Raw genomic sequence first — 26,206 nt, forward strand, 5'->3', positions numbered from 1 at the left:
TGTAAATGTGTGTCAAATCTGGGGGTTGGCATGCTTGCATTTCAAAATCAAGTTCCTTGCCCTTTGTATCAGAAATTAGCAAGTTCCTGCAATCTTTATCAAAACTTTCCTCATCTCCTTCTTGTTCTGCACAAAAGCATAAAGACTTTAGGCTGTTTCTAATTAGCAGTGAGACTTCAGTCCTTGAATGACAGCTGCATCTCAAATCTTTTCTTTAAATCCTTGGTGAATTCCTGTGTGTTTGGGTGTGTTGGGCAGTAATAAAATACAATGTATGCAATGCATTTGGTGTAAATTCTGGAACATCAACCTTGTGTCCAAACCATTTCTTGGCTGTGGTCCATAGCTAAACGTGGCAGCATAAAAAAGCAAACCAGAAGCTGCCTGGTATGTAAAGCAGAAGCATTAGGGCTAAAAATTTACCTTCTGGCTGGGATAAGCACTCCCAAGATTCGTATTAAATCAGTAAGGGTCAGATTTAGGTCAGACATTAGGAAGAAATTGTTTGTTGTGAGGGTGCTGAGCCCCTGTCCCAGGTTTCCCAGAGAAGCTGTGGCTGCCCCATCCCTGGCAGTGCTGAAGGTTGGATGGGGCTTGGAGCACCCTGGGCTGGGGGAGGGGTGAATTGGAACAAGATGATTGCTCAGGTCCCTCCCAACTCAAGCCAGGCTGGGATTCTGTGTGATTTTGTGAAACAAGAGGAAATCATACTAACTTTCCACCTCTCCTTGGCACAACTTGGGGGAACAAGAGGACTTCAAAGAAGAAGGCAAGCAGCCTAAGGCAGAGCCATGAGGGAAGCTTGTGGGTAGAGCAGAACCCTCTCTGATGAGGACTAATGAAGGGATGCTGGATAAAATCCCACAGCTTCAGTATCAGAATGAGTGGTTGCTATGGGGGTGTTCTGGCCATCCCTGTGCCTCATGCTGCCCTCCCATGTGGGTCACAGGGGGACCCAGAGGGACCTGGGTGGGTGACAGAGCTCAGGGCCCAGCTGCACCATGAGTCCTCAGAGCATGGGGAGTGGGAAAAAGCTGGGATGAGCTGGGCAGGGAAGGCAAGATGTGATCCTCTGACATACTGAAGACAGGGCAAAGCCAGGCAGGGATCAGGAGCTGCAGCTCTCAGACTGGATTTGAAAACTAAATATGTTGTGTTACGAATCATGAGGGTATCAGGGCACAGCAAGGATGTTAAGCAACCCATTTCTGCAGTCTGTATCTGCTTTCTGAGTCCTCAGGCACGTTCCCCTTGTGCTTCTGGGATCTGCCCAACCACCAAAAGCAAAACTTTGCTTCCAAGGAAGGCTGAGAAAAGCAAAGAAACCACCACTCCCTGCAGACACCTGTGAGGTCTTTAATTCCCCTCTCCCAAAGCTTCCTTAACTTTCCCCTCTCTTAACAGAGGTACCTCCCAAGTCCTCCCCATGGAAAGAGGTAGAAGACAGTGGCTTCTCTGGAGTTTGCTTCCAGAGGGATGTGGCAGACATCAGAGCCCAAGACAGCCACTTTCCCAGGCAGGATGGTCACTGGCTTGGGATAAATGCTTCCAACTTTTTGGCTGAGCAGGAAAAGGTGATTATGCACATGCAGCAATGACCAGAGGAAGGGCCCAGCTCTGCCTGGGGTGCAGCTGGAGAGAACTTCTCAGGGTTATGGTTGCAAAGCAATGTCCAGCTCCCCACCACGTGTCTGCCCAAGCAGGTAGCATGGTTCTCTGGAAGAAATATGGCAGCCATTTCATCACCTCCACTTGAAAGCTTTTCTTCTTCTGTGGACATTTTGCCTGTCTCTGGTATGTCAGGGTTGCAAACCATTGCTGCCTCTGCTGCTGGACTTTCTTGTTGTTGCCATGTTCCCCCCTTCAGCTGCTACACACACTGCTGGAGCTGGAATGTGGGATGGATGGGCTGGCTAATGGGAAGCTCCGTTGATCATTCCTGATATCACCTGGTAGGTGCTGAGCATGGAGTCACGGACCTGCTCGGTGAGCTTGGGAACATCATCTGGGCCCAGGCCAAGGGTCTCCACTTCTGGCAGGACCTGGATGATGCTTTTCCCTGGAAGAGTGAGATAGGAGTGTCAGAAAGGAGCAAGAGAATACATGAGTAGTGCAGAAGAGCAAGAGAAGAGGGCAAAACTGAGGAACAAGGCTGAAATGAAGGGAAATGCTCTTTACACACCAGCAGTCGTGTAGCAACCCAGTCATGTCCCAGCCACACACAGCAAAAACCCAGACGTGGCTTTTCCTATCCACAGAAACCACAAGAAATCATAAATACAGGAAGAGGTGAATCTCTCCCCATACACATCCACTGGAATGATTCATACAGAATCACTTCTCCCTGTAGAGAGACCTCAGGGTCTGTCCAGATCCTGGCAAAGACCATGGGATGTCTGCAATACCACACTGCCTGTGCTCTGATCTAGGTGTGAGACATTCAGCAGAGTCCTTCCTTGCAGAAACATGCTTTGGGTTGGCAGGAGTTGCAGCCAGGACTCCCTGTTTGGCCAAGGTTTGTCACAGCCCTCTTGGGAAGTGCCTGAGCACTGCTCTGGTGCTGGCAGGAGGAATATTTTGGGGTGCTGTCACCAGGCTCTGGTCCTCTTGCACCTGGTGGGTCTTGTTGTGCACAGACACCCACTGGAGGACCTGGGGAGTGGCTCTGTGATTTTCTGACTTTCTTGCAAGCCTTGACACAGGAGATCCAGAAGTGTTGTAGCAGAGCCATGCAAGGAAGGCAGAACAGGAGAGCAGGGAAGAGCTTCACAACCACAGAGGTCACGTTCCCTGCCTGCACATCTCACATCCAAAGTGAGGTCTGGTTCTGCAGCAGAAGAGGCTCCTCCTGTGCTTCACCTGACCCCAGAGAAAAAGCTGAGGGGTGCTGGGGCTGCAACAGACCTGGAACACACACCAGAGTGCTCCACACGTGGCTGTGCACACACTGGACATGGAGCTGGGCTTTTGGGAAGCTCCTCAGCAGGCTCAGAGTGACCGTGGGCACGCAGAGCTGGCCTGGCCTGAGGATTATCCTGCTCAGTCTGCAGGAATCCTCACCACGTGTAGCACACCTCCAGAACCAGCCCTGGGAAAACTTGGAGGTGGGAAAGGTGGGAAGGTACAGGAAGAGCTAACTATGGCTCTGCCTCTGGCACTGAGGGTCTGTTTCACTGCAATTAGCAATTAGCAATTGCATTTGACAGCAATTAGCACCTCTAAGCCCTTGCTTAGAGCTAACCACGTACTCCCAGGGTGAGGTTACGAAAAATATCCATGCAACTGCAAATGCTCTTTCTTAAGAAGCCCAGGGAGGTTGTGGAATCTCCTTCCTTGGAGTTCCTCCAGGCTTGGCTGGAGGAGGCACAGAGCAAACTCATCTTTTTGTAGAGTTGGCCTTAAAGCATCAGGGTCAGGTGCTTCAGAGCTGCCTCCCCACAGGGTTCTTCTCTGCTTTCCCAAAGGGCTCTGAGCAAGGATGTGATGGGGAGGGAGCACTCTGACATCCCTGCTCGTGTTCCTACTGCCCTCCCCGTGGGGAACACTTTTGGCACCAGGAGGTTTCAGGTGTGACCCCCAGAGGATGGACCCAGCAGGTGAGGGATCAATGGAAACAGACAACTGAGAGCTTCCCATTTGCACCCACTCCCTCTTCCAGGTGTTTGCCTGGGAGGGAATGGCTGCACCCAGACACAAACAGTGGGAGGCATGAGAACTTCAGGAGCAAATCCTGCCCTTAGGAAAGAGCTGGGCTGGCCTGGGGGAGGGTGGGGAGTGGCAGAAGCCAATTTTAGGAGTGGGCGTCAGCAGAAGAAGTGGAAGAACAGGATGAGTTCGTTTTCTCTGTTGGAATGTGAAACATTTTTTTTCTGCATTTTCCTTTTGAAACACAAAAATTGCAGCATTTTTTTCCCTCATAAAATTTTATCAGTGACCAGCAGAAATTTTTGCCACCATGAATCTATGAAACACGTTAACTAGGAGGAGACACAGACTCAGGGTGATTTCTGCTGAGACCTTTATGTTTGCTTTTGTTGCCCAACTCTCCCTTGAGCCTCCAGCTCCCAGGACAGTGGTGAAGCCAGGGGCAGGACCTGCCCCAGGACTCTGCTGCTTCTCCAGGTTCCCTCATACAGGGTATTGGACAAGCTTTGAGCAATGCAAAGGGAGAAGCAAAAATGATGCCTGAAGTCTCTCATTACAGAACCTGCTGTTCCCTGCCTGCTGTCTCCACATAATCCTGTGCCCACCAACCCATGTGTCCATCCAAGGACTGAACTCACACCAATATCCAGCTCATTCCTTGCCCCAGGTCATCCTCACCTGTTGTAAATCTCTTCTCCTTCTGATTGTAGAAGTCATGGTAGGAAGAGATCACCACAGGAATGATGGGGACCTGGAGGGGAGGCAGACTACAGTGAATCTCCAAATTTCCCCATTCTTTCCCAAAACAGATCCTGTAAATCCTGCACCTTGATGATATTTATCCCAGTCAGATTCATAAGATACACTCTGAGGGTTATCAGGATGTTTGGATCATTTAACTATATCACCCAGTGTCCCTGCTGTTGGTTTTTATATTTTCATCTCTGTATTTTGGCCAACACTGGATTGCCAAATCAGTGTGTACAGAGACTCAGCAGAAACTCCCCCCAACCTTTGACAGGTCCAGGACTCTGGTTAAAACCCCCAACCTTTTCCCCCAGCAGAGTCCTAAGGGTTTTCCACTTATCCCATAAACAGGACCTTCCTGTGTCCCCTCCAAGCTCCTCATGGGCTGCTGGATGCACGCTTGATCCAAAGAGAAGCCAGGGAGCAGAAGCCAAGAAGTCCTGGTTGCTGGTGGCCCATGATAGGCAAACTGCAACCCCAGGGATGGGAGAAGGATTCCCCTTACCTGAGCTTTTACAGCCAGCTGGAAAGCCCCACGTTTGAAGGGCAACATGGAGCCACCATGGTTGCGAGTTCCTTCAGGGAAGATCAAGACACGTAACTGCAGGAGGGAGGATGGGGATGGGGAGATCTCCAGTTACCACTGCACAGTCATCATCCCCTGGGGCTGATCTGTCTCCCCTTCAAGTATTTTATGGACACACAACACACTCAACCCATCCAGTGTGTTCTCATTCTGTTCTCAGTGCCCAGCCCAGAAAAAATTTTCCTTTTTTAGCCACGTCAAAGTTCATGTTTTTTTTTCAGTGGCTCCTCACCAAATCCCTCCCCACTCACATTTTCTTTTTTCAGGGTGTCTGCCACCTCTGTCAAGATGCTGATGGCCTCTTCCTTCTTCTTACGATCAATGAAGATGAGTCCTGCAAGCCAGCAGGCCAGGCCAAAAGGGCCCATGTAGAGGATTTCCTTCTTGGCAATGGGTGCACAACGATCTGGTAATATCTCCATCATCACTGGGAGGGGAGAACAAGGACAGAACAAGCTGTCATCTACACTGAGGTTTTCTCCAGCCTTCTGCTCTGGGAGGTAAAAGGATTTCAGCAGCCATTCAGTTTCATGGGATCAGAAACATGCTGGAAAAGGGATCCAGCACCACCCACCCACTTAAGGAGGAGCAGTGCTGACACTGAATGAGAGCAGCTATGGCACAGCTGAGGCTGAAGGATGCTGTGATACCCATTCTCTTGGAAAGGATGCAGCTGATTTTCATACCTACCATACCCTGCAGACCACCCCTGGCTCTAAGGCCCTGGAGATCAGCCCTGGCCTGGGGCTGGCTGCTCATGGGCTCTGTGGCAGGCACTCCTGCCTCTCTGGGGGGTTTGGTGCTGCCCTCCCTGACAGGCAGCTGGGACCAGGAGCAGGATCATCCCCACCCCCATCCCCATCCCCATCCCCATCCCCATCCTCATCCCATCCCCATCTCCATCCCATCCCCATCCCATCCCCATACCCATAATGTCAAGGGAGGTCTGGTGATTCAGCACAAGGATGAAAGGTTTCTTAGTCCTCAGGTTCTCCTTGCCCTTCACCACTATCTTGAGACCAAAGATGTATTTGAGTGGCATGAGTAACAATCGCAAAAGCCTGGAAGAGGGGAGGGGACAAAAAGAGATGCTGAAACTGGTTAAAGGAGCCAAATGCCAGGCTTCCAAACCACCCCAGCAGGGTGGCCAGGTTCTCCACAGGCCCAGATTTGACCCATGGCTGGGAGAAAAGCAACATCTCTTCAGCTCATTGTTTCATTCAAGAAGACAAATACACCCAGCAAGTTTTCTTCAAGCCAGAACAGTGTCCTGGCAACTACAGCTACAGCAGTTCTGTGTTTCAGCCAAAGATCAGATCATGCCCACACTGACAGCACCCCGTTTGCACCCTGCTGAATCATCAACACCAGCTGCAATAAACCTGCTGTAATTCTGCTGTGTCGCAGGCTCCGGACAGAGAGAGGATTTTGCTTCTAGGTGACATTAGACTGCAATTCTAGTAGATTTATATTAAGAGATACTGGAAAAAATAAAGAAAAGAATAAAATCGAGGCACAAAAGTCAAGAACTGAAGAAAATCTCTGCTAGTGAAAGGCTTATGATCAGGCAGGAGGTGTGAATTCCTACCACAGCACACAAGAAGGAAGCAGAAAATCCTGGCCCTGCAGCACTTCATGGAGCCACAAGCACCAGGGAGCCATGCAGCAGGGGCAGCTCCAAGCCCCCCCTTGACCCACCCCCCATGTTAGCAACACCCTCTGCTGCTGCCCTGCCATTCCATGATGGGAGATGTCCAGCAGCTTGGAAGAGATGGAGGGAGGGGACAGGCTGGGAGGCACCGAGAGGCAGTGATGGGGACAGCAGTGACAGTGCCAGCACTGGACCAGGATGTGTCTGTGCCTGCCTGTGCAGGGGACCAGTGAGTAGGAATAAAGCTGAGAAGGAGAAGAGAACCTACAGAGGCTTTCACAGCACAGCTTGGAAGGAGGGAGCCACAGAGAGGAGGGAAATAGAGCTCTGGAGACCAGGTAGGAGAGTTTACTAAACCTAGCAAGTTACTTTACCTCCGCCTTACACCTGGTTTCTTGGTATTACCTAGTCTGTCAAATTTATATCACCTTTTACATCCTCCCCTTCTGTAATTTGTCCTTCTTTCCATCAACTCAAACACAACACAGTACTGACCCCACATCCCCTCTCAGGGTCCCAGGTCTGTCAGCTCCCCTCACCAACACCACCACGAGCTCCCAGGACCCTCCAAAGCACAGCAAGCTTTGGCTCTGGGGATGCCCAGAGCAGAAAGCAACCACAGACAACTTACTTCATGTTTTCCACATCACGTCCACGAGGAATACTGCACACAATTACCAGGAAGCTTACGGTGAATAACCAGAGCCTGTAGAAGAGCATCTTGGAGAAGTATCTGAAGGCAGGATTCAGCTGGTAAAGCACGAGGAAGGCGATGAACAGACAAGTAAATGGGTAGTGAAGGAGCAAAAGCTCCATCCTTCCAGCCCAGAGTCAGTCAGAGGAGTGTCACAGAGAGCAGTAAATGAGTCAGGAGCAGAGCTCTGATTCCCTTAACCAGCCACACGTGGGTGGCACAAACCTGGAATGAAACCTGGGTGTGCTGCCTGGGGAGGGCTGTGCCACTGCTCAGATTTAACCAGCCATGGAAAGGGGGTTTGGCAAGCACTGGGAGCAGCACCAGGAGCTGACTGGTGAGCAGGGGCAACCCCAGGGCCTGGGGACACAGAGAGTTTCTCTGAGCTGGCTGCAAGATGGGCAGAAACTCAGAAATTATGGAGGAGAGAAAGAAAGGCAATGATTCCAGCAGCCAACTTCTGCCCCACACATCTGGGGATTGACGGGACCAAGGTGAGCAACTGGACATTCCTTAGGCTGGGAAAAGTGACAAAAAGTGCCACATGTGGAGACAAAAAGATTACTGAAGCGAAAGCAGCTGCTCCTGCTGTTTGCACAGACAGAGGCAATCGGGTGTGCGGGCAGCATCTGCACACAGAAGAAGTAAATCAGAAAAATACAAGTACAGCCTGGGAGTGCTCCAACTGCATTTCATCTCCTAAAACCACTGCATGAGAGGGAGCTTTGCAATAAATTCAATGAGTAGCCTGAAAATTGAAAGCTTCATCATCATCTGCCCGAGGGGCTTTGCTCAAGCAGCTCTCACCTCAGAGGCAGAATATTGAATTTCAGGAAGGACTGAAAGCTGCGTGTTCTCAAAAGGTTCAAGAACCCCTAAAACCACAGTGAATGTCACCAGCTAATGAAAGAATAAGATCACAACCCTGAGAATAATAAAAGACAAACTTCTGTTATATTCCATGAAGAAACTGAGGAAAGCCATGATGAGGATAAAGACATTGCCTGAGCACCCTGCCCCCTTGGCTTGCCCAGGGACTCTTTTCTCCTCCATGGGGAAGCTGGACAGAGGTGGCTGCAGACCCAGTGCTTCCCTGTGACCATGAGAGAGGCAGACAAAGCAAAGAGCTTTGGTTTTCCAGAGGTTCCTCACTGTCCCTGCACCAGCACCTGGGGAAGAGAAGCACCCTGTGTGTGCCCAGGGTCCTGGGTCCCTGCCCAGTGCCCACCTCCCCTCCAGGGCTGCTCCACAGAGACTTCCCATGGCTGCTTTGTGCTTATCTAAGGTCTGATCCAGCAAACAGTTACCTTCCTGATGCATCCTGACCTCCTTAACCACTCATCAGTATCAATTATGGCCTTTTACAACTGGGTGGAGGGTGTTCTGGTGCACAACTGGTCCATTCTGACCTGCCAGCAGAGAGTGCTGCCAGGGAAAGGTCTGTGAGTGCCTGTCCTGCAAGGGTGGTCACAGCTTTCCAAGCAGCCCTGCTGCTCTGGGGCACTTGGTTCTGGAGGAACATCCTACACAGCCCTGCACATGAAAACTCATCCAGAAGATTCAGGGGCAGGGAAGGATGCAAACAGGGACTCATCACAAACCACCAAAAATCTTTAAGTCATTGACAGCATCTTTCAGATACTTCTATCCAAGCTGTGAGGAAATTATGCTCTTTCAGCCTACCATGTACTGCCAAGCAGGGCCAAAGCTGCAGCAAGTTGGTGGCTTGGCCAAAGGAGCACAGCAACCCTGCAATTCTGCTGAGCTGCAGCAGCACGAGATCCTGAACGTGATGAAAAGGCACAAAAATGTCTTCAGCACAAACGGTGGTGTCCACATAGTCAAAGAAAAGCATAACCAAAGGCCTAAGCAGATTTACACCTGGGGATGTGTTGGCCCCTCAGCACAGTGATCTGGGGCAGGAGGGGTTCTCCAGGGCACCACTCAGCTGAGGAATAACCAACACCACTGAGTGTCACTGGGATGTCCCATGCAGAAAGATGACTCCAGACACTCAGAGCACCAAGGACAGACCCGGTCTCAAAAAGACATCAGAAACACAGGAGTCTGAAGTGGTCACCTGGGGCTTTAAACAGCTGGTAAGCATCTCTGATGGGTATGGGAAAAGGCAAGGACACCAAACAGTAATAAAAATGATGCCATTCCCAACTCAGCAGAGAGAACCAAGCAGCTCAGAGCTAACAAAACATTTTGGCTCCAAACCACCAGTACTAAAATCCTCATCTATATCCTTCTCCTGCAAGGAACCCCAGCACCAAGATCCATCCTGTCTCCCTTTCAGACACAGCTCATGCTCAGCCTGCAAGGCATTTTCAGAAACTCCAGCTCCAAGGAAGCTCCCTGTTTCCAGGCTAAATGTGTCCATGCTCAGTTGACTCCCTGTTTGCCCCTGGGTCTCTGCACCCTTTTCAGAGGCTCCGTGCAGGTGAATCTCAGCTGGGCTGGGGGGGGGTCTTGCTCATCTCATGAGCTCTCATCATGCAGCTTGAATAACTCTCCTACTCATCACCCCTGATAAAACACACACTGGCCAGAGAAGAGAGGTGGGGGCAGGGGAGGTGACCTAATCTAATGGGAAAAGGCCATGAAAATTGTGTTCCCAGTAAGAGTCAAGGCTCAGAAGAGAATGGGCTGCTGTCAATGCAGTGACACTGGAGAAAGGAGTTGCTCAGGTTGGTGATCACAGCTGGTTTGTAAATGAGAAAGCAATGATTTCAGGTTTGGATTCTGAAATGGAAGGAAAACCCACTGGAAGCTGCTGGCACAAACAGCTTGACTGGAAGCAGCCTTCAAAGAGCAAAATGGTGTAAGTGCTCAGTGCTAAGGATCACATCAGCCACCCAGTCCTGACAGTGAGAGCAGCACTGACAGGAGCTCATCTACTGCTCAGTGGCATTGATAGGAAAACTTCAGAGAGATTCCAGGGTAAATATACTAAAGAAGGGTCATCAGGATTGAGGAAACTGAATGTATCCTGCTCTGGCTGCAGCTCCATGCTGAAGCTCCATCAGTTTCACAAGGCACAGATTAGCTTTGAACACTTACAAGCAAGGAGATGGCTGGCAATATTTTTATAATGCCAGGAGAAGAAGAGTTGCTACATGAAGCTGTGTTGGCTCATGACAATTTCCATGGCATTCAGAGAGCTATGACAGAAATGTAATGCAAGGGGCTAGAACAGCTTGTGCTACAGGATGTGCAGTCATGGGGGTAAAGCAGAGTGCAGCCAGGTCAGCTGGAAAATAAAATAGTTTTTCTTTGTAAACTGCAGAAAAATTGAGATGGGGAGGGACCTTTAGGGGTCTACAGTCCAACCAGCTCCCCAGAGCAAGGATAACTCCAAAACCAGGTTAGGTTGCTCAGGGCCATGTCCAGGAAAGTATGGAGAATCCCCAAGGATGGAGATCCCACCAGCCCTCTGGTCCCAGTGTCCCCATTGCACCATTATCAGGGGAATAATGTTTTCCTCTGTCTTCTCTCTTATCCTTTCACTGTGTACCCCTGAGAAGTGTCTGGCTTCATTTCTCCTCATTAGGAAGGTGCAGACCCTCTTCCCTCTCCAGATGGAGCAATTCCAGCTCCCTCAGCCTTTCCTTGTACATCCTGTGCTGCAGCCCCCTGACCACTTCCTTGGGTCTCCCCTCAAGTATCACTGAAAGTCCTGAGCAAGATGGGCTCAGGATGGACATCCCTTTGACAGACCTGAAACAGCTGGGGGAGGCTACAGGTGGGAAAGAAAGGGCAGGAGAGGATCATAGAATCATAAAATTTTCAGGGTTGGAAGGGACCTTTAAGCTCACCCAGTTCCACCCCCCTGCCATGGGCAGGGACACCTCCCACCAGCTCAGGTTGCTCAGAGCCCCATCCAGCCTGGCCCTAAAAACTTCCAGGGATGGATGGGGCTTCCACCACCTCTCTGGGCAACCTGTGCCAGGCTCTCACCACCATCATGGAGAAGAACTTCTTCCTAACTTCCAATCTAAATCTCTAATCTAAATCCCTTCCCCCATGTCCTGTTAAGAGGCTCCAACAGAGCTGGCAGGGAGGGCTGAACTTCTGGAAATCAGCAGCAGAGGCTGAGCAGAGCAACATTCACTGGAGCAGTGGGGTTGGAGTTAGACAGCCAGTGCTGGAAAACGAAAGCTTGGGAAATCTGAAGTTAGCTGAGACATCCCCCCTGTAGCCAGGGGTCTGGAGATACCCCTGGTGCTTCTCACACCCATCATATTTGTTGACTCCCTGTAGCTCTCAGCACTGGGAACTTACCCAGGAGTGGCCTCCAACCCCCCCTGGGATCTGTTTCTGCCTTCCCAACGTGTCCAGGCTCATCCTCCTCAGCCTACACACCTGGGGCACCACAGCCCCAGCATCATCCCCACCCAGGCCAAGGGCTGCCAGGAGTCAGTATCTGTTCCTCCTCTTATTTCCCAAGGATCTCACAGAGAGTCCTCTAGTTTTGGGGGTGATAAAGAGGAGATTATTGTGTGTTTGTTGGAACTACATCCTGTGCTGGCCCTTTCTCTGAGGAATATTTTGTAGTGCAGTGTGGCACAGGACTGTGGCTCAGACACTTCATGAAGAAGCATCTCTCATCAGAAATACCTGGGGTCTGTCTTGAGTCAACTTTGTCCAATATTCCTATGCAGAATCTACCACCACCTTCCCCTCAGCTGTGGCACCCTTTACAAAGCTCAAGGAATATTTTGGCCTCAACTCAAAACTCCAATTTATTGACCAATAACAGTAACAGAGCAGAGGAAGGGGAAAGGAAATCAGTTTTAGTTCCTTCCAAGAAAAGATATCTAGGGGGAAAACTGGATTAGATTTTACTGTCTTGCAAGTTAAGATTGTTCTTATCTTTGCCAGGACACATCTCACCAGCTCCATGGCCAAGAGGTAAATCCCTGGCTCATGCCAGGCTGCAGGAATAACTTGTAATGGATTTTGGTATCACTAAATGAGACCAAAAAAAAAAAAAAAAAAGACAAATCAGGGAGTAAGAATGAGTGGCCAAACCACTCCTTGTGTGTAGGCTGGAAACTTTGAAAGGAGGGTACAAAACATGGTTTTGACAGGAAAAGTCACTGAAACACTGCACTTATGAAATTGCCTAAGCAATGGGAGTTGGACTGGGACTTGCTCTCTGGATAACTCATTTTGCTTTGCTTTGGGATTGGAGTTATCTTGACAGATCTGGGAGATCTTTTCATGAAGTTCTTTTATCACTGGACTCCATCTCACTGGAAAGGTTTCATGCAAAATAAACAGAGCAAATGACCATGTCCAAACATTTCAGGCAGTAAAAGAATCTACACAGTAAAACATAATAATGCATCTCATCAGATTCCCAAGTCTGGGCTTCTGGGGAATCTTCAATGATCAGCATCAAAAGTTACTTAAAAGCTTCTTCTACAGGACATAAAAAGCCACGTGTTATCAAAAGAGAAAAGGACATGGCACAGTTCCCTGTTATCTTGTGTGAATTACTTCCCCAGGTTAATCTGGAAAAGAGAGTCATAAATAACACTGGTATTAGTCCTGCTTGCTCTGAAGGATTCCAGGGATCCCTCCTTGCCTATAAGCTCTGGAAGGTGTCACTTGTTCTGGCACCATGAGGATGGCATTTAGGGGTGTACCCTGACACCCTTCCAAGCAGATAATCCCATTTCCCTGGGGAAAGTATAAAGATGTACCCTGAGGGAAAGGGGGAGCTGTCTGAGTCCTTGGTGGGAGCTCTTAGCTCAGAGATTTGCTTCTTCTCACAGCCTGTATTGTCACGGCAGGGCCTGTCAAAGCAGAGCAAAAAGATGTTTTGTTAGAAAAAAACCATGGCACTGAAGCAGACAAACTGTCCCTTGGTAGAGCCACTCCTGCCTCCACCTGCTTCCCAAGGATTTCAGAGAGCATTTTGGAAGAAAAGCATAAAGCCTCATGGATGTCACAAAGCCTGAAGGCAGCTGAGGGAAATACTGCAAATAGAGGCAAAAAATTCCCCAGCAGAGATCAAACTCTGCAGTCCCTTCTACAAAGTGGGAATTGATGCAAGTGCAGAGCTGCTTCTGGTTGGACCAAGACCTTCTCAGAGCTGTACAAAACACAGAGCAACCACCCAGACAGGAAAAGCCCTGACTGGGCATCACTCCCAATGCAGAAAAGTAAGGAGCTAAACTGAGAAGTCTGTTAATTAAAAAAAAATAATGCCAGAGCTATGCACTCAGCTGGGTTTTGCTCACACTGGATGCTGGTGCCAGGGGAGCTCCAGTGTGGACCTGATGAAATGAAACCTCTGAACATGTGCCAGAAATGTCCATGTGCACGTTCAGCCCTGTGTGAGGCAGCTCTGCTTTAGAGCTCAGGGCTCTGCTTATTCCCCATCTTTGCTTCTCCCATAAAGCTGCATTTGAAGCTTGTGCCTTCCTCAGTCCCTTGACTTCCAGGCTCTGAGGTCCAACTTTGGGACCCTGCTGCAGCTCCCAAAGCAATGAGGGAATCTGTTGGCCAGGGAGATACATCTTGGTACCTTTGAGATGACAGTGGTGTCACATATTATTGGGTGACAAGGAGATTTGGAGAGTGCAGAGACCTCCTGAGGAGTGAAAACCCCTCTGATCCTCCTCCACCAAACCCTGCAGGAGAAAGAAGTCACAACAGATTTTTCCCTGCCAGCTTCTTCACGTTCAAGACTCCTGCAACATTATTTCCCCCTAAGAGAGGAAACAGATTTCTATTGCCAGGAACAATTTAAATTCATATTATTTAAATCAAGACCCCTGACCAACCATCTGAATAACTGAAATTGCTTTTCTGCCATGGCCATGTAATCAATGTGCAATTAAATTAAAGCCTTGCCCTGTGTTCCCTCCAATGAGGCACATGCAGCCTCTTGTAAACAGAAAAGTCAGCACATACCAAACTCAGACTGTGGTTACATCCACGTGATTTCCATGCTGGCACAAGCCCTATAATTATGCTCATTTAGAAAAAAAAAAAAAAAACAGGTTCCTGTACCCTGCCAAAGAACAGGATTTCTACACGTGCCATAGACTGTTTGCCTTTAAGCTTCAAGAACTGGCTTTAGAGCTTTTAGTAAGTTTTCTAAGCAGAAAAGGTTCCCAGAAATGTTGGTCATGATCCATTTGTGCAATCTTTGTGGCCAATACATTCAGGAATGGGGCATGTAACTCACTTCTGCACCTGATGCCCCTGAGCAAATCCAAGGAGGAGGAGGAGGAGGACTCCAAGTATGTTGAAAGCAGAAGGGATTTTGTCTGCCTGGCAAACCTCAAACCACCCACCTCCTGCTGCATGTGAAGCCCAAATGCTGCTACAGAGCACAGGGGCCCAAGTTGGAAGTGGGGTGGGAAGGAGAAATAATGAAAATTCATCTCTGAGACCCCTGAGAAGTTTTTAAGACACTGAAATAGGACAGAGATGCATCCTGCAAACTGAGGAGGGGGGAACTGTAGATTCATGGAATGGTTTGGGTGGGAAGTGACCTTAAAGCTCATCCAGTCCCAACCCCCATCCCACCAGCCCAGAGTGCTCCAAGCCCCATCCAACCTTCAACACTGCCAGGGATGGGGCAGCCACAGCTTCTCTGGGAAACCTGGGACAGGGGCTCAGCACCCTCACACCCAAGGATTTCTTCCTAATCTCTCATCCCAATCTCCCCTCTTGCAGCCTGAAACCATTCCTTCCCTACACCCTCTTGACCAAGTTCCCACCTGCTTTTGCTTCCTCAGGAAAGAACTTTTGAGAAATGCCTGACCCTCCTCAGGCCATCAGTGAACAAAAGGATTTGCATGTCTGCAGTTAATGTATTCAAGGAGAATCACACAGTTTCTCTCATCTTAATCTCCCCTCTTCTGGTTTGAAGCCCATTCCCCCTCATCCCATCCCTCCAGGCCCTTGTCCCAAGTCCCTCCCCAGCTTTCCTGGAGCCCCTTCAGGCACTGGAAGGTGCTCTAAGGTCTCCCCATTGCAGTTTCTCTTCTCCAGCCTCAACACCCCCAATTCTCTCCCCCTGGCTCCAGGGCAGGGGTGGACAGATCTTTGACTTTTGCAGGGCACCTTCAGAGCATGGTCAGGAATGCTGCCAGCACCAAGGAAACACCCAGGGCTGAACTGGGACTTCATCAAGTCCCCAGAATAATATTTTTACTCCTTGCAAAGCCTCAAAGTGTGTTAGTCCTTCAGCAACATCCCTGGGGCTGCAGATAAATTTTCCAAACTACCCAAACCATGGTTCACCACATCAACAGATGCCAGCTGAATGGAGCTGCTGGGAGGTGTCCCTGCTCATGGCAGGGATTGGGACTGGGTGGGCTTTAAGGTCCCTTCCAGCCCAAACCAGTCTGGAACTCCAGGATTCCATGCAAGCATCTACTGTCAGCACAAGGCATTTGGGCTGATTTTACTTAACAGCTTTTTTTTTAATCTGTGAAGTCAATCCATGTAGATCCTGGTCTTCCAACCTTTAAAACTGTACTTGTTTTCCTTCTTATTTACAAGATTCTCTTATAAATAAGAGAACACAGAGTACAAACACACAGCTGTTTGAACACACAGTAACATGAGCATCCTTGTTAGCAGGAAAAAGCTCAAATGTTCACATCAGGTGTGAAACATCAGTGTGGAGAAAGACAAAGAATTTGCACAGGTAGTGAACAGGCTGAAGGTGAAAACTCGAGGCTGAGAAGGGATCTCAGCCAAGGATCTCAACCATGATAGATCCAGGCAGGGAATAAGAACGTCACCAGAAACAGAGTAGAACATTTGGAAGAGCAATGGGGAAAATAAAACAACACAAACCGCAGCTGGAATAACTTCCAGACCTTCATAAAGATACCCACATAAACTCTGACCTCTGGGATTTGTATACCCAGCTCCTTTCTCACCTGTCCCCATCACAAATGTTCCTGAACACAAACCTTTGGGGCCCAACTCTGCCTCTGTGCACAAAGGGCTCTGCCAGTGCCCCCACCCAGATGTTGATATTCTTTGGTGTCCCATAAAACTGTAGGAACTTCCTTGCTAGACTGCAGTTCCTCAACCCTCAAGCAAGTATCTTCAATCCAAAAGGCTGTGAGAGTCCACAGAATCTTCTCCAGGAGGTACAAGTCTGGGTAGCAGAGCAGACAGATCAGTGATGTTTTTCTCCCTCCTGGAAAGATTTCTTCCCCTCTTTCCTAAAGCTGGGGCACAGATAGGGCCTCAGTATGTTTAGAACATTTTTCTAATACTTTTCTCTATTTCTGTTAAATCCATTGACTTTCCATTCCTCCAGAGCCAGCCTGGTACTTCACTGGGTTTTGGGGGAGGGCCATGTCTGCTGGTCCCAGTTGCTCCAGAACCTTCCAGAACCATTTTGCTGCTCCACTCACCTGCAACACTGGTGCCTGTGGTGCCTGTGATGGGCTCTGGGGCCAGGGTGGGTCTTAAACAACCTCCTGGCAATGTGACCAAGGAGCTGGGGGAGAACCATGGTGGCTGATGCTGCAGCAGAGAGCCAGAAGTGTGACCTCAGGGCATCCAGAGGAGCAAAGGAGACCAAGATCCAGGCAGCTGATGCTGGGGACTGCTCCTAACCCTGTGCTGTGGGGTCTGGGCATGGCAAATGGAATCTTCACTGCCACCCAGGAGCCCTAAGGGACCATACAGAGACCTTCAGGAGGTTTTTTCAGAGAGACACAGGAGAGAGGTCTCCAAAAAACCGGTTGGAGTTGCATTCCCTGAAAGTGAATCTGGACAAGATGCTGATGACACTGTTGTACAATAGCATCGTGGCCAAGTGCTTCCCCAGCTCTCTGCTTGTTCCTGTCTGATCACAGGTACAAGATAGCCCCTGATGCCAGGAGAGCTCTACAGCATCCTTGTTACTCTGGGTGGGAGAGGGCCACCACGTTTGGCCAGAAGGATTAAATGTTACTGTGCTGCCAACAGCTGAAGAATCCCTGGTGCACAATTCTGCATCCTTGTGGATACCCAGAAAACGGCCACCTGGGACTCAGGGTCTTATTAAAATGGCCACTTAACCCTAGAAGTCTGTGGGGCACGACTGCATCCTCCTACCTGCCAGCTCTGTGAAATTACAGAAACATCCCCTCTGCGAGCAGGATGTCTAAAAACAAAGGAGAATTCAGAGGAAATAACACAGCAGATGGTGCCTGGATGACACCACCATCAATTCAAGGAGACTGAGAATTTCCTTTACCAGAAGGAAATTAGAATTTCCACCAGAATTAGAAAGCCCTTTTGCTCCTGCTGTCCCCAGCATCACCTTCATAAGTGGTCTGACAACAAAGAGGGGGTGGAGACCCAAAGCCTGGGAGCTAAATACAAATTCACCCTGGATTTACATGCCCGTTGCACTTCAGCAGAACAGCACTCAAAGCTGCTCTACATCCAAAATCAGGATTTGTGGTTCAGATCAGCTCCTGCACAAGAGTTCCTAGATAAAGCATGGAAAAATCCCAACCTTCTGCTGCAGCAAAGGCAGAGCATCCCCTGACCTGACCATGCACCTGGGTGTATTCCAGAGCCTCTGTCTGGGCTGAAAACCTGGGGATCCAGCATGCTTCTCATTAGCTTTTGGAAATCAGCCCTATTGCATCTCCCAGGACATTACTGCCAGAGCAGCTCCAGGCTCTTACATCACATAATGACACCATTTGGCACACCCAGGAGTCACCTGTGAGGTCCTGTCAACAAGCTTTCTCAAGACCAGCTCAAAATGCATTTTGGTTTTGCATCTTGATGAGCCCTCAGTGGTTCTGACATGCTTTGGTTGGTTGGTTGTTTTTTTTAATCCCAGAGCACATTTTTTTACAGAAAAACTACAATTTCTATACAACTAAACAAATTTCTATACAACTAAAAAAAAACTACAATTACATTTTCCAATCTGCTCTTCCATTTGAGTATGGCTGGGCTGGAACTCAACAGACACCTGGAGAGAAGCCACAATCCCACTCCTGCAAACTTCTTCCTGAACTGTTTTCCTAATTTTGCCATTTAAACACCACCAAGGAGTCAGTTACAGAGCACTTGGCTCTGGTCTATGCATTGCCCCACGTTTTGTGCCTCCCTCTCCTCCATCTCCAGACAGGCTCTGATTTCATTGCTCCACCTCCCATCCACTTATCTGTGGTTGTACAGAAATGATGAAAGGGGAATGAGGAATTTCAGCCAAACACAGGCTGGAGATGTTTCTAAATATTCAGTAAGAAGAGTGCTTGAAAAACCCTTATTTTAGTTTGGGAGCTCTGCTCCCACAACCAAATTACCTGGGGGGGCCATGCAGTGATTTCTGCTGCACTGCAGCTTCAGGACAGGCAAATCAAACCCAATCCTTTCCCCCTGCTCAAATATCCCATCCCAGAGCTCATTCACAACAATTTGCTGCTAATTACCCATTATTATTCTGGAGATGGGGATCAATACCACCTGCAAGAGGGACTGGGGAGCAGGTCAGGGTGGTCAGTGGGTGTGGAAAAGCCTCTGGAGAGCTGAATGCACCTTAGATTTAATGAGAAGCTTTTACTGCAAGAGAATTAATCTTCCTGAACTTAAGGCATTAAAAAGAAAACACTCTGAATAATGTTCTTAGAGACCTCAGCAATTAAGGAACCAGACAGTGTGCTCATAATAAGATGGGCTGCAGGGAGCAGCTACATGGGGAAAAACTCTGGATTGTAATAAAGGTCATTTAATACATTTAATGCAAACTGCTTTCAAGCAGAAGCTCATCCAGAGAGGGCAGAAAAGGCTGAATGGAAATTTACACTTACACTGCAGAGGTGCAAGAAAGGCTTTGCCTTCTGCCAGAATCCTCCAGACAGCAACGAAGGTGCTTCTGAGTAGAACTGGGGCTCCTATGGGCTTCTCATTTTCATTTAAGTGGTTCATTTTCATTCATTTTCATTAAGCTGGGGGAACTGAGGCATGAGTAAAACAAAAAAACAGGGTGAAAACATTGGATATTTGAGGACTCACAAACTCATTGTAGCCCTGCCAGGTGTATCCCTGGAAACTTCTTCCCACCAGAAGAGGCAGGTGGTCCTGGGAGGTTATGATCTAGGGGGAAAGGAGCAGAGGGGCAGTCAGGAATTGCTTGGCCATCACTCAAATCAGTGCTGCTGGCTCAGGCTGCAGGAGCTGTCACCCTGAACTCTGGAGGATTTATGCTGGAGATTTTGCTCCACCTGTGGAGCAGAGGGACTTCCCCTGTCTCTGTCACCTTGCTGTACTTTCACCCAACTGCTCTGGCAGTGCTGCAAGGATCTTGGGATCCCCTCTGACACTGCTGAGTGACATTTTTGTTTCCTCAGCTCTTTGGCCTTGGTTTGAAGCCTCAGGTGAGCCACAAAGCTCCAGGCACTGCAGGTCCCTGCCTGGACTCCTGGTTTCTCCAGCCATGCCTGGTGGGAATTCTGCACCCTTTGGCAGTGCTGAGGTTTCCATGAGGATGCAAAGTGGACACCACAGCTCCAGCAATGCCAAGAGCCACAGCTCCTGCCTGGCCCACAGTAACACTGGCTCTGCACCAGCATCTGCACTCTGCACTTGGCATTCAGGTGTCCCCAGACATGTTCCTCCTCACCTCAACACCTTGGCAGGTCAGACCCTGCCAAATCCTCCTACATATTCCCTCCTTGTCCTATAGGCAGAGCCCATTCCTCCCAGACAGGTAGAAATGCCCTGCTCCCTCTGTCCCTCCTGCTCCAGCTGGCAGAACAAGTCAGCAGGGTTGTCACCCATGGTGTCACCACCCCCGGGCAGCTCTGCTGCTCCTCTCACACCAGAAGTTCCCAGCCCTGCTCTGATGTCTCTTTGGGATATTCAAGAGGCTGCACAATATAATTGAAAAAAATCCAATTCTTTGTCAGTAGGTGAAAATGTCTGAATTGTCTGAAAACTGCGGGATGAAACCATTGATCTAAAGATGGTGATGGACACAGTGAGTGCCACTGTGCATTGCCTTATCCATTGGATCCATCCAACAATACTGGAATAGTTAAATCAACAGTCTTAAGAACTTAAACCCTGTGATATTCCTGATTTTTCCATTGTTTATTTGTTGAACCAGCTCAGCAGACAGGTTTCCAATTCAGGATGACAGTATTGCCTTTGGAAACCCCATGACTTCCTTCTCTCACAGGACCTGACCTTTTCTGTTGGCATCTGGCTTTGAAGCTGGTCCTGCTCCAAACCAGAGGCTGAACAAGAGACCTTGAGAGGTCCCTTCCAAGTACAGGAATATTTCTGTGCTCCTCAGGTCTCATTCAAGGTGAATTCACAGCCCCAAGGGGCTCTTTGCCCCAGAGTGGGAAGGACAGAGGAATGCCCTGGCTGGTCAAACCCTTTAGCACATGGGGCTTCTGGAGAGGAGAAGGCTCACAGTCTGGAGGAATTTTAATCCAAATCTCCAATACCATTTTTAGCCTGCACCAAACACTGGTTAGAAAAACTTTTCCTCTGACTTTTCTGTCCCCATGTTTCTCAAACAAAAATATGCAGGTAAAAACCCATCAAGCAAATTCCTCTAGGAAGATGAAGATGAAAGATGAAGAAGAGGAAGATAAAAGAGCCAGAGGTTATTTCAGGCTTATTATTTCAAGGATCTCTGATTTTGCTTGGGACAGAAGGGGATGGTGGGAAGAACTGGGTTGTTTGCCTCCCAAAATACTGCACTCGTGGGACAACACTCACAAAGAGCTGGGACATGTGAGATGGTGGCTGGTACCTGGATCATGGCAGCCAGGAATTTCTGTGCCTCCTGGTAGAGATGTTCTCCATCCCACCTGGGGTTCAGAGCCCTGGCCCTCTGCCCAGTGCTCTCCAGCTCCAGCACCCCACCAGCATCTCACCTGCTTGAGAATCCCCCAGGGATGTCACAAGGGAGCAGCTGTGTCCTGCCTGGGCCTGGCTGCTTCCCACTGGAAAGAGACAAAAGTCACGTTGGGAAGCACCCACAGGGACCTTTTCAGATGTCTCAATATCTGCAGGGTGAGGGAGGTGGGGAAGAACCACAGGGGAAGAGAAGAAAAACGTGGTCTGGGTCCTGAGGGTTAGAGAGAAGTGGAAATGAAAAGCTGGATGTGAGCCCAGGAACCAACCAGGTCCTCCCTGCATCCTCTCAAAGGGGCTCAGGAAAAAGAAGGGGACAGACTTTTAGCAGGGCCTGCAGTGACAGGATGAGAGGTGATGGCTTTAAAATGAAAAAAGGGAGATTAAAATGAGATCTTAGGAAGAAATTCTTTGCTGTGAGGGTGGTGAGACCCCGGCCCAGGTTGCCCAGAGAGGTGACGGATGCCCCATCCCTGGAAACATTCCAGACCAGCTTGGACAGGGCTGTGAGCACCATGATGTGGCTGAAGTTGTCCCTGCTCACTGCAGGGGTTGGGATGTGTGAGGTTTTAAGCTCCCTTCCATCCTGAACCATTCTGTTCTTCTATGACTCTATAGAAGCCAAATTTATGCTGGGGCAGCAACCACCAAGATGCCACCAGGGCTGTGCTCAGCATCACAGAGTGCTGGTAAAGGCTTTTCCCAAGTAAGGGCAAGGAGCAGTAACTTAAGAAGTTAAATACAAGTGGGTGTTCTCCAGATTCAGGAACCAAGTGCCAGAGCTCAAGAGAGAAATTAAAATGAGCAGAGAGAAGTCAGGAGGGCCAAGGGAGTTCTGAAAGCCTTACAGCATCCTTTAATCCAGCTGAAGGTGCAGACAAAACAAGATGAGAAGCCCAGTCAGGCTCTCTGGAGAGTAAAAAGTAAAAGCAAAATGAGTCACAACTTGAAAGAATAAATGACAAATGGTACCACAATGAAATATTGAATCCTTCTTTAAATATCAAGGGCAGGAATCCCAAGAGCATGCAGGTGATGAGAGCATAAAGAGGCACTCAGAGAAAAGTAAATGTGTGGCAGTGCCCCAGTCAATAGAGGGATTTGCTCCTGCATTCAGCACAGAGCCCTTTTCAGCTGCTCCCAAAGAGGCTGTGAGAGCCTGGGGAAGGAGGAACAAAAGCTGCACTGTGTGGTTTTCTCAAGCAGAATGTGTCCACCCAGGGCCTCCAGCAGAACTCCAGTAGGAAATCACTGAACCCTGTTAGGCACCTGCAGAGGTAAAATTTCCCCAGTTCCCAGGCACCGGAAAAGCCACAAATAAGAGATGGAATTTTCAAACAAGCCCCTGAGCCAGCAATGGTTACACATTGAGTGATGGCTCTGGAACTGCTGAGGCTCAGGGCTGGGAGGTGACTCAGGAATAATGGATACCCCTGCCCTTCCTTTGCTCCACCTGCCTTTGGCTACAAGTCCTGGGTAGTCCCTGCCAAGGAGAGACCTGCAGAGGATGGGGAGAGCAGCTGGGGACATGGAACAGCAGATGGAACAGATAGAGAGGTGGGAGAGGCTGATGGAAACACACAACACAAAGAGCTTGGAAGGAGGGAGCTGTAGGGTGACACCAAGCACCCAAGCACCCCCTGGTCCCACCAAGGACCACAGGGATGTTGGCAAAGGGAGCCTGGGGCAGATATGTGGGGCACAAAGCAACAGAATCCAGCTGCTGAGATCTGCTGTGCCCTCTGGCTTCCTCTGGCAGTGCCACAAGCAGCCCCGTGTGGCCCAAACCAGCAGGAGTTATCCAGGAGAAAGGACCAAAAGGAAAGGTAAAGGGACACTAATTCAGATGCTGTGTCAGGAACATCCCCACCCTAGGGCCCTGCTCTATGGCAACCCCTGCTCCTCTCCAGCTGGGCCAGGGAGGTGGGAGCATTGCTCAGGGCTCCAGCTCCCTTTTCTCTGTGTGCTGGGGACAGAAGGCAGCAGATGGGGAGGCTGTGGTGGCTCTGCAGTGCTTTGGCTGTGCCCAGGACAGAAGGAGTTATTTTGGGTTGGAGAAAGGGTCCAAAGGATAACTAAAGAGCAATGGAGCAGGAGGTGGCCCTGATGGGCACTGATGTCCTGGCCAGTGGTGCTGCCAGTGCACCCTCAGTGCTGGCAACACATCTTAAAATGTCACCTTGTCCTGCAGGGACTCTGGTTCTGCCTCCAGCTGGGACCCTCAGAGTGCAGGTGATGCCCTGATGTGCAGCAGCACAGGCAAATGTTTCATGGGAGTGTCCCAGCCCAGCACCAACTCACCTGTACCCATCCTGATGAAAGAGACACAGCCACCAAATGACACCTGTGGACAAACCATTGCCCTGGTGCCCATTGTTACTGCTCCATTCTCTTGGCTCCATCATGGCACAGATCCCCAGGTCCCCTCCAGCACCTCCCTGTGTTCCCCGGGCCCTACACTACAGCTGCTGAACACAGCTTCACTCCAAGCATACAGAGAAAAAGAAGAATTTGGAGATGCTGAGACCTTTTTCCTACCTAGCACAGCTTGTCTCAGCCTTTCCTGACGTTTTGCTCTGCTTCATGTTCTGTGTAAATAAGAAAAACAAACAATTAAAGGAACAAACTGTAGTGGGTGGAATTGTTTGCTCTCTATTTCAGGGTCAGAGGTGTCAGCACCCAATTCACCTGCAAGAAAACAGGGGATCTGAGTTTTCCCACTGGTTTTTCATTGGGCTGAAGGGCACAATTTCCTCCCCCTGCCCATGAAATTCTGATTAACAGGCAGCAAGCCCAGCTGGCAGCTGGGATCCCCTGGCCATAGCCCAAGCTGCCATCCAGGAGGGAGGTGAGGGCATCCCAAGGGGCTCTGCCATGGGTACAAGCAGGAGCTGAAGGTTAGAAAGGCAGACAGCCCTTCCTGGGTTTAATTCCAGGGTCATTGGGTGGGATCTGCAGAAAGATAAAAGAATAAATTCAGCACCAGTTCAGGGCTGCAGAAACCACAGAAACTGCAGCTGTAAGACAAGCCAGGGGGAGCCAGTTCAGAAAGAATCCCCATGCTAAACCACATGGAGATCACTCATAAACCCCAGGTGTGCAGGGTCAGGTTGGGAGCAGAGATGCTGTTTGGGGAGTCCCAGGTCCAGGTGAGCCTGGAGATGCCTAAATTTACATAAAGGCCTTTGGATACCTAGGGTTTCCCCCCTGAATATAGAACCATTCCATGGTTTGGGTTGGAAGGGACCTTAAACCTCAGCCAGTGCCATGGTCAGGGACACCTCCCACCAGCCCAGGGTGCTCCAAGCCCCTTCCAACCTGAACTCTTCCAGGGATGGGGCAGCCACAGCTTCTCTGGGAAACCTGATATACACCTATCAGATGGAATCTTTGAAGCTCAGGTGTTCCTGTTTCATGTTAGGAGTTTAGTGTCCCTATCTCCACTGGGGACAAGCTGTCAGCCAGAGCCTGTGACCCTGCTCACACTCTCAAATGGGTGTTGGGCAAATGTTCATTGATGCTCCATCCCTTCAGAGTGTTCCTTGAAGGTAAATACAGGCACATGGGAGAGGCAGAGCTGCAGCACCTCTTCAGAGGCAGAGGAGCAGGGCTGCAGAGAGGCCAGGTACATCCTGGGGAGCATCACATGAGCATCACATCCCTGCCCCAGGCACCACTGAGCATCAAACAGGCAAAGATCTGCTGGGGTATTGACACCCATCACCTGCTGTCTCTGATGTATTTTTGGGATACTGGTCAGCAGTGGCTGAATCTGAGCCAGCATGTGCCCAAGAAGGGCATCAGGGCACCAGCATCCTGGCTTGTCTCAGGAATGGTGATGGTGTGGCTGGCAGAAGAAGGGAAGTGATGGTGCCCCTGTACTCAGCCCTGGTGAGGTTGCACCTCGAGTGCCGTGTTCAGTTCTGTGACCTTCACTCCAAGACAGAGCTTGAGGGGCTGGAGAAAGTTCAGAGAAGGGCAGTGGAGAAAAAAATGAAAAATCAGCCACTGCTCATACACATCTCATGAATTTACAAAAATAACAGGCTTTAGGGTTTAAGCAAATTAGAAAGATTTATTTCAGGGAAAGGAGACAATAAAACCACCTTTGAAAGAAAAAACAAATTTACAAGAGGAGAGATTTTACCTAAATATTCACTCTGAGGTGAGAGTTGTAAAGAAAAGAAAAAAACAAGAGAGCAATGAGGTTTTCTCACTCTCTGCTGGCCCTGGTCTCTGGCTGGGGGGGGGGTGTGGGTGTAGGACCCCCGGTTCCTGCTTGGCTGCCGTTCTCTGCTTTTTTTTCCTGCTGGGGCTGTCCCGTAGCTGAAGCCAAAGTGGCAAGAGAAGGGGGGGGAAGAGAGAGCCAGCACTTTCTCCTTTTCTCTTGGAGTTTTTATACAGCAAAAAAGGGTTCTGTCTTTTCATAAATCACTGGCACACAGCCTGGCAAAGATTTGCCATCCCAAGAACTTCTCTTTTAATTACTGTAATCCTTCAGTCCTTGTTACCTTGCTAAATTTAATATCTTTCTCTTGACCATCTACCAGGAGACCTTCTGATCAGCTTTCTTACCTTTAGAGCTCACAGCCTCCTTGGCAGCCCCCTGGTCACTGCAGCTGGGTCACACCATGGCTTCAGGGGCCACTGCTGCCTCCTGGGCAGGGGGTGAGAGGGGGCAGCCAGGTGGTCCCCAAAGCTGGGCTACAGTGTCACTGCTGGATGGACAGGCTGGAGCTGAGCAGAGGATGCTCCCTCCGTGCTGGACAAGGCTGGACCCCCCCAGGCTGTGTCTCCTGGCCTGCCAGTGCAATGCTGAGGATCCCCAGCAGTTGATCTTTGCCTGGCAGGAGCCCCCCCTGGGCCTCCCTCAGCTGCTTTCTCTTCCTGCCCCGGGTCTGCACCTGCTCCACACAAAGCAGCCTTGCCAGGAGGCCAGGACTGCCACCCCATGGAGGACACTGCTCCTTCCACACACAGAGGAGATGTCCCTGCACCTTGCTGCCTTCCCATT

At 49.7% G+C, this 26,206-nt stretch overlaps 1 protein-coding gene, 1 long non-coding RNA gene and 1 pseudogene across 2 annotated transcripts; all 3 read right to left on the minus strand.

Annotated features, from left to right (window-relative positions):
• Window positions 1–1,336: 1,336 nt before the first annotated feature.
• Window positions 1,337–7,547, minus strand: LOC139805997 (1-acyl-sn-glycerol-3-phosphate acyltransferase alpha-like). Its single transcript, XM_071765036.1, has 6 exons — window positions 7,261–7,547; window positions 5,906–6,039; window positions 5,230–5,405; window positions 4,898–4,993; window positions 4,324–4,396; window positions 1,337–2,059 (listed from the first exon to the last, which is right to left on the minus strand). The coding sequence occupies exons 1-6, from the start codon at window positions 7,443–7,445 to the stop codon at window positions 1,914–1,916; spliced, it is 810 nt and encodes a 269-aa protein (XP_071621137.1). The 5' UTR covers window positions 7,446–7,547; the 3' UTR covers window positions 1,337–1,913.
• Window positions 7,548–12,107: 4,560 nt separating this feature from the next.
• Window positions 12,108–25,829, minus strand: LOC139806121 (uncharacterized). The gene is made up of 2 exons (XR_011730123.1): window positions 25,768–25,829; window positions 12,108–12,845 (listed from the first exon to the last, which is right to left on the minus strand). It is a non-coding gene; the product is annotated as an uncharacterized lncRNA (long non-coding RNA).
• On the minus strand, window positions 16,238–21,709 carry LOC139806117 (myeloperoxidase-like; annotated as a pseudogene).
• Window positions 25,830–26,206: the final 377 nt, after the last annotated feature.

Source organism: Heliangelus exortis, chromosome 21 (genome assembly GCF_036169615.1).
Source record: "Heliangelus exortis chromosome 21, bHelExo1.hap1, whole genome shotgun sequence".
NCBI lineage: Eukaryota > Metazoa > Chordata > Aves > Apodiformes > Trochilidae > Heliangelus > Heliangelus exortis.

Excerpts from the sequence above, each read along its gene's own strand:
- LOC139805997 (XM_071765036.1), bottom strand. The coding sequence starts at position 7,445 with ATGGAGCTTTTGCTCCTTCACTACCCATTTACTTGTCTGTTCATCGCC. Across the intron at positions 4,994-5,229 it reads ACACCCTGAAAAAAGAAAAT|TTACGTGTCTTGATCTTCCC; the intron begins GTGAGTGGGGAG and ends TCCCTCCTGCAG. Across the intron at positions 2,060-4,323 it reads GGAGAAGAGATTTACAACAG|GGAAAAGCATCATCCAGGTC; the intron begins GTGAGGATGACC and ends TCACTCTTCCAG.